This window comes from Paramormyrops kingsleyae, chromosome 17, assembly GCF_048594095.1.
Source record: "Paramormyrops kingsleyae isolate MSU_618 chromosome 17, PKINGS_0.4, whole genome shotgun sequence".
Taxonomy (NCBI): domain Eukaryota; kingdom Metazoa; phylum Chordata; class Actinopteri; order Osteoglossiformes; family Mormyridae; genus Paramormyrops; species Paramormyrops kingsleyae.
In genome coordinates, this window is record NC_132813.1 from 7629425 (window position 1) to 7644066 (window position 14642).

Consider the following 14642-nt stretch of genomic DNA (forward strand, 5'->3'; position numbering starts at 1 on the left):
GAGACGGTATAGGAAAAAGGTATTGTTCAAAACAGGCTGCAAACTGAAAGAAAGTTTCACAAAATTGTCTTTAACTTCCTGTGAAACTCTATTCCAGCCTTGATGGGCTGGTCGATATTTCTCAAATGCACTGAGATTGACATTAACGTAACATCATCACACCAGGTTACACGTTAGAGTAAGCAACTGTATTGCACTAAGAAACCGAACCTTATGTCCTTATAGCCAATGACACAGTGATTCTATGGCAATTTTTATGCCTCATTTAAAAGCATACAGTTTGAGTTTGGTTTGGTGACCTGTTTTATTAGCTTATTTTTGTATTATCATTAAGTTAATAAGAGGTAGTTCAAAATTCCACTTCCCGTTCCTTCAGTACTCGACAGGAAGGGACAATTCAGCATCTGTTCTTTAGTATTTACATTTGAAGCTGTACAGTACTCAACTGGGACAGGTATGTTTTAAAGCAGGGTTCCCTAAAGTCCGGTCCTGGAGGGCTAGTCTGTAACACAGTTTGCAGATTTCCCTGCTTAGACACACCTACTAAACCTGCCAATTGGCTGCTGAGATGAATAAGGTGTGTCTGAGCAGGGAATTCTGCAGACTGTGCTGTGGACTCCGCCTCAAGGACCAGAATTGGGGAACCCTGCTTTAAATAGTTTCCAGCCTCACTATCCAGAAATTTTGTAAGATAAACAATGAAACAGATCCCAACCTTTAAACAAAGAAATAATAAACAGTCACAAAAGGATGATAATGACACAAGCATATATACGCATCATTACTTTTCAATATCATTTAGACAATGTTTTTCATTCAATTAAACAACCAGGTTTATTTGCTCTTTACTTGGATTAGTGACATCTAAGTTTTTAAAAATATTTCCTTTCCTGTCAGGAACTAATTTTAGAAACATTATCCACCAGAGCAAATTCATTATGCTATTTTTTTTGTGCTAAAATTGTTGATAAGGCACTCCTTTGCTCAGTATCTGTACAAGCTTAACATATCCATTAATGTTAAATCTGGCAGATTTTGTAATACCACTGTCATCAGCTGTTGTCTTTGCAGTTTACAGCATAATTAGGTGTTTTCAGTATTAAACACAAAAAGGTAGTATTAACATTAATTAATCAATATTCTCAAAAGTATTTTCAGGAAAAACTCATCACAAAGTCTTAGAATTACCATCATCTAAGCCCAAGCCACTCTAAAGTAAACAAAACATTCCCCCGCATATGTATCCATGAATTAATTAAGAAAAATAAGCTACACAGAAACTGAGACAGTTTTCCAGGAACCGTGAGTGGTACAGCCAGTAAACCAGGGGTGGCCAATCTTATCCACAAAGGGCCGGTGTGTATGCGGGTTTTCGCTGCAACTCCCTAATTAGATTACTAATTAGAGGACCAATTGGCTGAAGAGTTCTCACACCAGGGTTTGAACAGCTGACCTGCAGGTTATCCCAAAAACCTGCATACACACCGGCCCTTTGCGGATAAGATTGGCTACCCCTGCAGTAAACAGTGGGTCAGACTGCAGTGTCAGTGGGTCATGTGACCAACCTAGACTTCTGTTGCCGTTGAAAGGCAGCGCAGCCTCAGAAAGACATGCGTTGCCCTTTCATATTTGGTGCAGGTCTTACTGATTGCCACCAATTAACCAGTATCCTGTACAGACAGAAAGACTGAGTGTGGCAAAAATTTGAAAACACCTGAATTCAGGTGAAAATCCAGGAGGGGTGGATGTAAAAATTAATACAAGTGTAATATGCTTTCAATTTCTCTGTTTACATAAACCTAATTGGCTAATGAAATAAGCAGCCCCTGAAGCTGATCTAGCATGGTACCCTCCCCAGGGAGGATAACAATCCCAGGGAGCAGATGACAATTTTTATCCCCGACCTCGTGCAACCTCTTCCTACCCTCCTGCCCACTGGTTTAAAGGACTTTAAAAAGTTGCTGTTTTTAAAGGAAATTAGCTTTTTAGACTAAACTTTTTGGGATATATTTATGTTTGTACGTTTAGTTTCTCAAAGTAATAAATAGTTCATTGTACTTTGAACGAAAAAGTTTCTTGTTTGCTTTCAGAGGGTAGTTACATCTGGATGCGAATTTACTACCTGAAATTAGCATGTAATTCATGAAATGGAACCTAGGATTAAAGGAATATCATTATAACTTTTATAAATAATAATAAAAATGTACTTTACTACTAGGTATATTGAAGACTAAGAAACTATACCAGATTTTTTTTACTAAAAATATGGGCCACATGGTGGCCGAATGAACCTAATTTTGTACAAGAACATATACAAACTTCTCAAGTTTGTAAACTTAAAAAGGACAAATGTTTGCTTTCTGCCTATATCACATTTAAAAGGACCCAGTTGTTTTATTTTTTAAATAATTACCCTGCCGTATTAGCAGTGCAGGCTACAACATGATTAGACAGAAGATCCAATAGCCAATCCTATTAAAGCGCTCTGTGTAAGCTGTCCTCTTCTCACATGCTGTGGTCACCTGCCCTCCTGCTTTCCACCTTCCCCCTGCTCCTCCCTCTCAAATTTTGGGCTTGTCTACTTGCCGGTTGGCCTTCCGGAACAGGGATTTGATTTCCTCTGTCACCATTTCCTGCCAGTTGTCCCTGCAGAGCAAACGTGCAGAACGAGACACATGTCATCGGTGAAGGTTCTCCCCTCTGCCATTTCCCCCAGGGTGGGCGTCTCACACCTAAACAAGCTCCCCCCCCCCGTGGGTGGAAACGCAGCGCTCAGAGCACCGTGAAAGCCAGCCGTGGAACCACCATCTCCACACGTCACGACACCTGTAAGCTACATACCCACACAACACAACACAGCATGCTAAGGCTAACTCACTGTCTTTGCCCACTCATAGCATCACTGCTTTTGGTCTGCTTTCCTTTCTTTGTACTTAGCTATATCCTCTGGCAGCAGGCCGTGATTGTTTTCCCTGCGGACAGAACGCACAGGCGACATCAAGGTCCTCTCTCCTCAAAGAGGACCACGGTCCCCACCGTCCTCCAGCAATGTTGACTAACAATGATGTCATTAAGCCACTTTGTTGTCGAAATCATTTGTAACATGTGATACTGCACTATTTATGGAGATGGAAGAATATTGGCAGTAATGTTTATAAACAATCAAAGAATGTTTACAAATATACATTGAACGATTAAACAAGCAAATGAAGCAACAATTGAACAAAGTTCTGAAATCTCTAAAAATCGTAAGCATTTCCACAACTTTGGCCACTAGTATACACTGAATTTAAATCAGCAATTCTTGTTTTGAGATATAATCCAGCGGTACTGTAGTAAATTCTTTGTTTAGATGTTTTACTGTTTACTGGCATCAGGAGGTGGATTGTTCAGGTCCAGAAAGTCAAAATCCAGACCAAGATTTTGTTTCAACCAACCAGTTGAGTATAAAGACTCACAGTCACAGAATACTCACCTGGTCAGATTTCTACTTTCTGGACCTGAATTATCCGCCTCTCATTGGCACTGTCATCGTATTTTATATTTGTATATAAGTGCAAGTCTAGATGCCCACATGATATCTGTAACTCGAGCAGACAGTCATTACTTATGGCACAGTCAGTCCTTGGAGGTCTTACCCTGGTTTTATTTCTGGTGGTTTTGGCAGTGGCTTTGAGAAGCTGGATTTTCCCACAAGCCAGTATGTCTCTTCAATGCCTTTGCCCTAGACAAAAAAAGACAACATCTCAGTCAGATACTGAACGTTATTTGATTTCATCCAGAAAATTTGAGCATAAGAAAGGGATAAATGTGAATTTTTCACCTTCAGCTCTGTTTTTCCCCTGAGCTCTATCTTGTAGCCCTCATTCAGAGTTTGCAGAATATTCACTGTGCTTATATTTACGTGAATTCTGTAAGCTAGACCAGGAAATAACACCATAAAATCAAATGATATCATATTACAGTAATGCGTTATTGTAAAACAATAATATAAACAAACTTTGGCAAGGAAAGTATAATGTTTCAACATGATATTATTTTACAGATTAGTCCAAGGAATTAGGTGAGTTTGTTACATTCAAAAAATAAATCTGATACACATATATAGTAAATACAGTAATACTCTAGCCAATGTGGATCAAAAACGGTACATTTCAATACTGCAAGCAACAATATAATTATTTATGTGTACAATCTCCTTTGTTCGGATCAACGTTCGTTCGAAAGTTCGGGAGGGATCTGATTTCATGAATTTGGTCAAAATTAATGGTAGTGACTCAAGGGAGGCAGAGACTCACGCAAGCTGGTGGATTCCATACGAGAGGCAGTGTTCACGGTGTCCCCGAAAAGGCAGTACCGAGGCATGGTTAAGCCCACCACACCAGCTACGCAGGGACCTGAACAACGACAGACACTTGTCACTTATTCGTTCGCTGACCATGTGGGACCTACAGGGCTTCTGGTTAAGGATTGGGACCAAAAGTCCCGGGAAGGTCCTGATGATAAGATATCAACAAAGATTTCTGCCACAATTTGCTACAGCAAAAGCTTCCTCTTATAAACACACAAAAGATGTGTGTCCTTGTAAACACTAAGAAACAAAAGTTAACAGTTGAGGAAACTGGAGGCGCTGTTGAGCTTGGAGACAGGCCTGAGCTGGTCATGTGGCATACTGGACACCAGACATTTTCATGTATCTGTGGTGAGCCTGTCTGGGCAGAAGTCCAGGGCCAGTTCTTAACCCAGTCCAGTGCTGCTTAGAGGATTCTACTGCTCAGAAGCAGTAAAATCCTGCCAGGTAGTGATGAGAAGGAGAGGTTTGGAAGTCTAAGGTGATGGAGCTGCCAAACTCTGCCGTTCCCTGACTCCATTCAAACAGATCTCTTAGATTTTATTGGTCAGTTCCAAATCCTGTTTCCCACTGGATTCAACCAAATGCTGCCAGTCTTATTAATCACGACCATGGAGGGTTTTCAAGCCTCAGTGCTACCTGTCGGGGGGCCCCAATCATCCAGTGCTGTGGAGATGGCTGGGCTGGCCTCACCTGAGTGGATGCCAATGCGTATCCTGACGGGCACCTCAGGCATGTGGCGCATCTTAAAGGAGCCCACAGAGCTCAGGATGTTCAGGGACATGTTAGCGATCTCTGCTGCGTGCTTGTTGCCGTTCTTCTTCGGCAGACCTGAGGCCACCATGTAGGCATCGCCAATGGTCTCCACCTGGAAGAAGAAAAGCCTATGTGACCCTTCCTCCTATCACATTAATCCCTGCCCATAAGACATGCATCCAGTGTTTGTCACTCATCGCTATGGGTCAGCTTGCCTTGTAGACGTCATGGTTGGACAGCACAGCATCAAATAGAGTGTATAAGTCATTGAGGAGGTCAACCACCTCAATCGGGTCGCTGAGGGAGGAAATGGTGGTAAAGCCCACAATGTCGCTGAAGTAAATGGTGACCTGGTCAAAGTACTCAGGCTCCACAGTGCCCCCTGTCTTCAAAGCTTCTGCAACAGATCTTCAACAGAAAATCCAGGCTTTAGATGCAATGTATAGGTTCTTTGCACCAAGGTTGCACCTTTATCTCCAAGTAGGAAAATGTCTTCTCTTAAAACAGATAATAGAAGTTCCTATAAGAGTAAGGAATATGTCTTTCTGGGTGTTGTGAGACAAACTCACGGTGGTAGCATCTCAGCAAGAAGCTTCTCAGTCCTATGTTTCTCCACCTCCAGTTCCTCGGTCCTCTCCCTGATTAAGTCTTCTAGGTTGCTGGAGTACTGCTCCAGCATGCGCAGCATAGAGTCAATGATGTTGGTCTTCTTGCCCTTATTAATTATCTTGAACTGGGACATACAATCAGATGAAAATGAGCCATTCAGCTGTGAGAATCCACACCCACTAGGGGGCCTCATGTGTGGCCCAGGTTGGGGGTATTCACCTGGTTGAATATTTCTTCAAATGCTGGCCTCCGGTCAGGCTGCTCGCTCCAGCACTGCTTCATCAACTGGATGCACTCTAGGGGTGCCTGGTCAGGGGACACGGTCGGCCGACACATTGGGGGTGGTTTCTTCACCTTCCTAATGATCTCTGACAGGGGTTGGGACACCAAGAACACTCTGAAGAACACTCTGAAGAACACTCGGAAGAACACTCTGAAGAACACTCTGAAGAACACTCGGAAGAACACTCTGAAAAACACTCTGAAAAACACTTTGAAGAACACTCCGAAGAACACTCCGAAGAACACTCCGAAGAACACTCTGAAGAACACTTTGCCTCAATCCAATCTATAGCATACATTTTTACTGATGAGCCTTTTTACCAGCTTTTTCACACCACATTTTGTTAGCTGTTTTTGTTGTATCCCTTTAGAGTAATGTATATATTTAAGTATATACAGTATAGTGTCTACCAGTAACCACGCTGATGCAACACAAAAGGTCTGTAGAGAATAATAAATATACCCTTAGGGTTTACCTTCGGGGCTCAGACCCAACATGCAGTAAGGAGCTCCTCGAACAACAACTTCCTGGAGTATTATGGAAAAGGCATATACGTCCCCTTTGTACGTCCCCTTCCGAGACATTTCCAGGTCTCTAAGGAGCTCCGGCGCGGTCCAAAATAGATCTGAAGAACAAATTCCCTTGTCATCATATGACTTGTTGTATTACGTTGTTACAAAGGCGGCGTTTAAAGCATGAGATCTGGACACTTTGGTATACACGGTATTTAAAAAGGATCAAGATATTGAATAATGATATAACTCCTCAGGGTAGCATATTTTTCTTTGCTATTAAAGTCCCAAAACTTCAGGGAACTATGACAAATCTGTCCAATTGAAATGTAATCCCAATGGTAAAAATATGGCACATAATTATTAAGGAACAAAGTCAATGTTTGGTTGGCATGGTGCTTGTGACCTTGTCTTTGATTTTAGTACCTTCAGCTGCAGGCTCCTTCTTTGGGGCCTTTGGGGACTCCAGGAGCTCATTATATCCATAGTCTGTAATTTTCAGCACGAAACGACCGTCCACCACACAGTTTCGCGATTTCAGCCTCCCATGGACCAACTCTCTGTGGTGCAGGTACTTCATGCCCTAATGATCAGAAAACAATATCTATCACTTAGAAGAGTTTTTCCCAATCCAGTCCTCAAGGACCATGTTTTTGCTCCCTCCCAGCTCCCTGACAATCAGTCCACATTTTTGCTCCCTCCCAGCCGGCACCATGAACTGTCTGTGGGTCCGGGACCAGATTGGGAAACACTGATTTAGAATTAGAAGGCCGACCATCAGTTTAGAAGTACAGTCCAGGGTCTATTTTGAAGAATGGAATGCAGTCGATATCAAAGACTCAATGGAAAGGGAAGAAACAAACCTTAATGAGATCCAAGAGGAGAGAGGATTTGAACATCCAGTCCAGCTTGACATCATCATTACGAAGGAGGTCCTGCAGACTGCCGCGGGAACAGTGCTCTGTCACTACGGCAAACATGCTGCAGTCCGCGAAGAAGCCCAGAAATGGGTTAACGTTCTCATTGCGGAGATCCTTCATCTGGAAGAATAAGGTATATTAGGTAGTAACATTAGCTGGTCAACCACCTGAATCGACAATATTTTGTAGCTTTACATTTTGCACACATTAGGTGTGAATGTGAATAACAGGGGTTGGGCAAAATTATGAAAAACCCTAACAATATAGCATGAGGCTCATGGGAGTTTTACTAATACAAAAATGTTCTGAGGGCAGAAGGAGAAATGATTGATTCAGAGAGATAACCAATCAGATTGTAGAGGAGGTGGATCCAAGCAACTAGATTAGGCAGGACCAAGACATATGATTGGCTGGTCCCGCCTCCTTTGTGTAAATAAAACTCCAATGAGCTAGTAATGTAATATGACCCCGTGCCCCTGTCCTGGACACATGGTTAGAAGATGAATGGATAGATGGATTAAAGTAAAGGTACTATTTGGAGCAGGACAACCCTTTGCCTTGCAATATTGTCCTGAACTGTATGTAATGCGATTTAGTCTTCAAAATGAAAAGCCTTCCGATCTTTGAAGAATAAATGAGGTGGAAATCTATGTGACAATCTGGTGTTAGCGTCTTTCATAAAGGTTCTATGATATTCTTCCTGACATTCATGAAACCATTCCTGAACGTCTCTAGCAGTGTGTAAGCGGCCAGTATCATCTCGGCATATGAGAACATCAAGCGGAACCATGACAGATACGGCTAATGGATCTTCTGTTTAACCTAGATCCCATCATCGCAGCTGCATGCCTTCGCAGTCCTTTTACAATATAATTTCTTTTATCTTGTCCACATGTCGGCACGCTGATATGAACATACCTTTCTGAAGATCTTTGTTGTGCTTGTCTTGACTTCCTTGAACTGTCCCTCCTCAAACTTTTTCAGCCAGACCCAGTCACCCTGGGGATTTGAAATTACAAAAAGTTAATATCCTGACACATATTAGTGACCAAATTATACGAACGGTCTACATACCTCATACACAGCGACATTGGTCGTTTCGTGAGTTGCTGCTGTCGTGCTGTGTACAGAATGAGACCTGTCCCCGGACTTCATACTCTCCATGACACTTTTTGAGTCACTCAGGTCCTCTAGTGTTACTTTCTATAAAACACAAAGTGCATTTCACAATGTTGACATGCGGAGTTAACCTCCATTTTACATCTGACATCATCAACATACAGATCTGATAGCAAACTAGAGACTGACAAAGAGTTTTCTTGCTGTCTATGGCGTATGGAAGCACTTGCCTTGCTGCTGAGCTGGGGGTTGATGAAGGTAAGGTCCTCTATTGTCAGGAGGATTCGATTGGGCCCTTTCACCAGCTGAATCTGCTGTATTCGTTTCCTGTCATAATGCAATCCAACAGATGTCAGGATTAAAATAAAACGACTACAGCCACAAGCAGCCACTTCTGGCCTATCGGAATGGGGTTGTTGACCTTTTACACAACAGTGAACAGTGGAAATATAATTTTTGAAATTCCATTTGAATCCATGCTCTTTTGTCATTTTTCACTTGTAATATCGGTAGTTTAAATATACGCTTCTCTATTTTTTTTGCCCCAATGCAAGGCTATTGTTTTGAAAACTGCAAAATATAACACAAATAAGTAACAGTACCTTATAAATAAAGATAAGCCCATGCCGCCGATGGCGAGAATGAAGACAGCCACAGAGACCACAATGGCATAAGTCATATCCACACCTTGGGGACAGGAAAGGGGACAGAAACACATGTAGATGAACACAATAGGAGACAATAAAGACAATGGGAATACAATATTTACCATCTGATCCCCTCATGATCATCAATGATTTTGACTGAGAAAAAGCATTACTCCATCCATCCATCCATCCATCCATCCTCTATGCCTGCTTGTCTTTTGCAGGGTCACAGGGCCCATGTGATACAGCAATCAATAATGAAGAGGTTATAATAGTAAATGGATAATGTTTAAATCCTGAACATATATATTTAGAAATTACAAAGCAGATCTTTTAACTATTGTGATTGAGTAATGTTCTTCTCTGTGTAAGTAAAGTAACTTGGGTGGGTTTGGCCGTGGAGTAAAGTAACTACAATCATACCATCATGCTGCTGTTCGGACATTACAGTCAACACCGATGTCGTTCTTCTGACCACAAGACACCTTTCTGTAAATGCGCATTCACATCCTCACCTTCCCTTCCTGTAGCCTATTTAACGATTAGCACATGAGAAGCATGTCCATGAGGTGTTATGTGGAGTTAGAGTTTGTAAAGGAGGTGGGTCCAAGCAATTAGAGGAGGCGGGACTAACCAATCATATGCATTGGCCCCGCCTCCTCTACTTTCTGGGACCCATCTCCTCTACAGTCCGATTGGCTATCTCTCGGAACCAATCATTTCTCCTTCTGCCCTCAGAACATTTTTGTGTAAGTGAAACTCCCATGAGCTCAGAGTGAGGTTGAAGCTCTCACCTGCTGTGCAGATGGTGTCTGGGTTAAACCAGCAGCTGGAGTCCTTAGACGGTGGGGAGCCTCCTGGGAAGTTGATGGCTCTGCCAGTAAAGGTCAGCATGTTTCCCCGCAGGTCCACCAGGTAGGTGGAGTAGAGCTCAGTGCTCTGCCCATCCGTGTCCAGGACCACGTAGCCGGTGACCCCATCTCCATCGCTGTCTATCTGAATGTACTGGTTGAAGCCCATGAATGTAATATTCCTAGTGAAGAAGGCCAGGCTCGTCCCGGACAGCCACTCCCCTGCTTTCCGGACATTGTGCAGGACTTTGGCAATGAGGTAAATACTGTTGTAGATTGTTCCGAAAAATGGGGAAACCTGGAATGTAAACGTAGGTGATTCAACCAGGCTGGACGGAACCAGAAGAGTGATTTCCTGTATCTTTTGCACTTTGCAGCTCCATAGTCAAGAGTGTGTCGACAGAGACAACACTCTTCACATACTGAACTACTATTTCTTGATCTTATGTTGTACAGATGCAGTTTGAATTGAATTAGAACCATTGGAAACCATTTACTAGAACCAAACAGAAGAACTATACACACACTTGATATCAACTGATCATATAAAAACTTTTAGGAAAATGATTTATTGCTGCTTTATGAATGCAGGGTAGAATATGCGTGGGGATTCATTCAGTTGTTGACTGTGTCTTAAAAATGATTTTTGTAGTAGAAGGCTGAGCTGGGAGAGGAGTGGGCAGGAGGTCACAGAGGACTCACGGATCGTAAAAGCCAGACATTTGTAAACTGGCTGTAATCTGTTAGGATGACGTATGTGTAAGGTTTCTTCTAGTGGGATAGTGATCAGAGCATTGTGACATGAGGATGGTAGGAAGCAACAGGGATTTTTTTTTATGGTAGAGCGTAACAAAAGCAGTGATGAGGAACAAGCACTGAAACAGGCACTGAATAAGGGTACAACTACAAATAATGGAAGGGTCAAATTTCAGGATCTGGATGCATTGACAAAGACAAAGGTGAGTCAGACTTATGTTTATGGATAAATCTTTCTACTGGTGTGGTTGGACATTATTTCAAGAACAAGCCACCCTCACCTGCTGCGGCTGCTGTGGTAGGGTGACCTGGCCCAAGCGGCCGGCCACCAGGAGTGCCTCGTTGAAGGACATTAGCTCCGACGCTACAGTGACCGTTAGCACTGCGTCGTAGGCTTCACGCAGCTTGGTGTTGTTCTGCAGCGGCGCATACGAGGTGTTGCTGTAGGGGAGGCTGTACAGCAAGGTGTCGTACGGCACAAAGACGTACCTCCCCCTCGTGAGACCCATCTCCTGGGCCTTCAGCAAGAACGAGGCCTGCAGCTCCCCGCCAATCAACACCGAGTGCATGCACATGACAACAACTGCAATGCAGACGCAGATGCACATGACAACAACTGCAATGCAGATGCACATGACAACTGCAATGCAGACGCAGATGCGCATGACAATAACTGCAATGCAGACGCATATGTGCATGACAATGACTGCAATGCAGACGCAGATGCACATGACAATAACTGCAATGCAGACACAGATGCGCATGACAATAACTGCAATGCAGACGCAGGCTGTGACTGTTTGTTATTGTCTTCTTACCTTTGGCACTAAGTCAATAAATGTAAATATTAAGCTTTGAGAAGACAGAAACATATACAGTTAAAACTTGACATTGATGCTGTAATAACACTGATATTTCAAAAGTCACAAATGGCCCTGAGAGCTTAACTTACATGGTGATGATGAATGGAGACGTTTATGTCTAATAATTTATACACACGTTGACATAAACAAGGCTGTCTAAACAATCTTAATTAACTCTTCAGTGCTGAATATTTAACAGAAAATTACAAAGTTTGTGTAATGTAATGCGTTCATTTTCAAAAGAGCAATGGAGAAACAGTTATACAAGGCAGAAATTTTATTTAAAACAATTAACTCTAAAAAGGTAAAAGAGCAGTTGAGAAAAAACATAATCTGGGGGGGGGGGGGGTGTTATTAAATGGACTGAGGAGAACAATGCAGGACTATGAACACTAAAACATTAAAACCTGAATATAAACAAATATCAAATAAATTGACAATAAGCAGAAATATACAGAATATATGCTAGTCTCAAATCTGCATTAAGGAATGTATTTATTGGGTGATTGTGGCACTGAATGGAGAATGTGTCCCTGTACTGACACATAAAGTGAAATAAAATTAATACACCACGTTAGATCTGTCCTTTATTACTGCTTTAATTTGCTAAAGCATCTTTGAAGTAGGCCTCTCCTGTTAGCTTAGCATGAGATACTAAAAATCCCCCCCTTGCATGCTGACTATTATGATCCCTGGAGTGGAGACAAACCTATGCAAGAAACCACAAGAGATTTTGATACAGGTGGGATTTGTTTACCACTACATTACAATTGGTCTCAATGACCCTGGACTGAGTAAGTGGATGGATTTACTGCAATTGGTAATATTGTCACTTAATCACAAGCTACTTGACTGTCGTTCTATTATTATAGCATAAAAAAATCGAAAGGAATGTAGAGCGTGCTGTAAAAATGTGTCGCAAAACACCAAGAAGTTTATCCAGTAACAAAGAAAGTTGTTTTTTAAATGACTTTGCAGAACATGTATTCCTATTTGCAAACAATATTTCCATAACATAAAGCAAAACTAAGTTATTGAGTGTTCTGCAGTTAACGTTAATGCGAACGAAACGCATGCAGTTTACCTTTGATCGCTCCGGCCGCTTGAATTTTCCTCAGGGCCATTTCGGTCTCGGTGGAGTTGTCTCCGACTGCAGACACTATCCCAACAGGAAGCCCCCGGCTTCTAAGAGAGCTGGCCAGTTTACTGGCGGTGTCCACCCACATGTCGTCCACAGCTGAGACGATTCCGACGTTGGCCCATCCGAAGTGCTTCAGGACGGCGAAAAGGACCCGGGTAGGTGACGGTAAAGTCCGAGCAAACGTCGGGTAAACTTGGAGCCGGTCCAGCTCATAATTAATGCAAGCCCAAGAAAATATGGCCTTGTTCCAGTGTTTACCCAAAAGTGCGGCCGCATCACAATAGCCGGGGCTGGTGGGCCCTGCGATCGCATGGACGACGCTGTTGTACTGTACAAACGCAGTCAGCGCTTTTGCGGTCTCGCACGGCTCATGGAGAATCACAGAGTCAAGGTCATACCCTAAATCTAGGCTTAGGTCTTTCTTTACCCTGCTTACTGCAAGCTGAGCTGCTAGTCCCGGTAGGGCTTTTGCATAGATGGGGTCACAGTTCCAGGGCCCGACGATGCCCACTTTAAAGACTTGACACTGGACACAGCAGGGAAACATCATTACAGCGAACATCAGCCATAGAAAGTTCCAGAATGGAAGTGTTACTAAACTGTGTCTTCCGCTGATATAGGGACAAAAGGGATGATTGGAGAAATCCCATAGAAAGGCTCCGAAATTGAGGGGGGTCTGTTGCATTGTCCTTCTTGGGTCCAAGGAAGCCGTGAATTTGACGTTAACTACAAAGCCTTGTAATTCGGGACAAATATAATGAGTCAGAATTAAAATACAGACACAACTCTCTCACCAAAAACTACTTTGATTTGAGTCTGGGGTATAATATTTAAGTTACTCTCACAAAAGTATAGGCCTACAATGTATTAGTTTTAAAAATATTTAAGAAGAAATATGGTACTCACCATCCCTTTGTAGCTCTTATTGGTTAGTGTAATTCATCTTCTCAAAAAGCCGGATCGTTTCTCTCTCCTTTGTCCCTTTTCCTGCTTTTACGTTAAACTTTCACCTGTCCATTTCCACAGACACATACATGTACAGTATGTCGCCTACAGAGTTAAGTTAAACTGTGCAAAGTGAAAGAAAAAATAAAACGAGCAGGATGAAAGAAATTTTAACTTCAGTGCTGCATTTCGGGACACAGCGATCCATCTTCTTATCGGTCCTTCCAAAGGGACGCAAATGTGCGTCGCGTGCCTAATGCCGCGATGACAGACACCTTCAGCACTCTGGAGAGCTGCTTATTCCTGTTCACGCTGGGCACGGTTGTGTACCTTCGCCTGTATGACGATGAACTAATTTTGAAATAGTAAGTTAGAAAAATATTTTCTTTAGATTTTACCTTTGAAACCTGTACGATATTTAAACGTCAGCTCAGAATTTTAATCAATATTAGCATAAACGCATTAACCTATTATAATAAAGTAAGAACCAGGTCTGTTTATAAATCACACAATAAACAGACGGAAATAAATGTTCGGGGCAGAACAAGTAACATTTTTTGAAGCGAAGATTTTACAAACTAACCTGTAGCTACCATGTAAGAGTTACACATAGACATAATCCATTGTCAGTTTGCTGTGCTTGTTCTAAGAGGATTGCAACTCGACATCGGAGTTTCAGAAACACTTTGATGTTTAAAATTAAAGCTAGTTGTTTTATTTCAATTGTTCAAAATAAATGCCGGTTTTGCTGTTGTGATTGTATTTTTATGCGTTTGTTCAGGAAGCTGAGTGAATCCTGAATTTAATTAAGATCGTGGAACTAGATCAATTAAAACATGCAACAATATACTAACCCGGGTTACAATGTTATATTCATATTTAACCTTTT

The 14642-nt window shown here is 42.1% G+C and overlaps 1 protein-coding gene across 1 annotated transcript; it reads right to left on the reverse strand.

Moving 5' to 3' along the window:
- Positions 1-2560: 2560 nt before the first annotated feature.
- gucy2f (guanylate cyclase 2F, retinal) lies at positions 2561-13586 on the reverse strand. Its single transcript, XM_023801102.2, has 19 exons — positions 12752-13586; positions 11086-11387; positions 9992-10346; positions 9153-9237; positions 8740-8877; positions 8506-8611; positions 8350-8430; positions 7375-7551; positions 6938-7094; positions 6475-6624; positions 5936-6084; positions 5677-5840; positions 5323-5515; positions 5045-5219; positions 4299-4397; positions 3824-3918; positions 3639-3724; positions 2879-2972; positions 2561-2646 (listed from the first exon to the last, which is right to left on the reverse strand). The coding sequence occupies exons 1-18, from the start codon at positions 13491-13493 to the stop codon at positions 2900-2902; spliced, it is 3327 nt and encodes a 1108-aa protein (XP_023656870.2). The 5' UTR covers positions 13494-13586; the 3' UTR covers positions 2561-2646; positions 2879-2899.
- Between the last annotated feature and the right edge of the window lie 1056 nt (positions 13587-14642).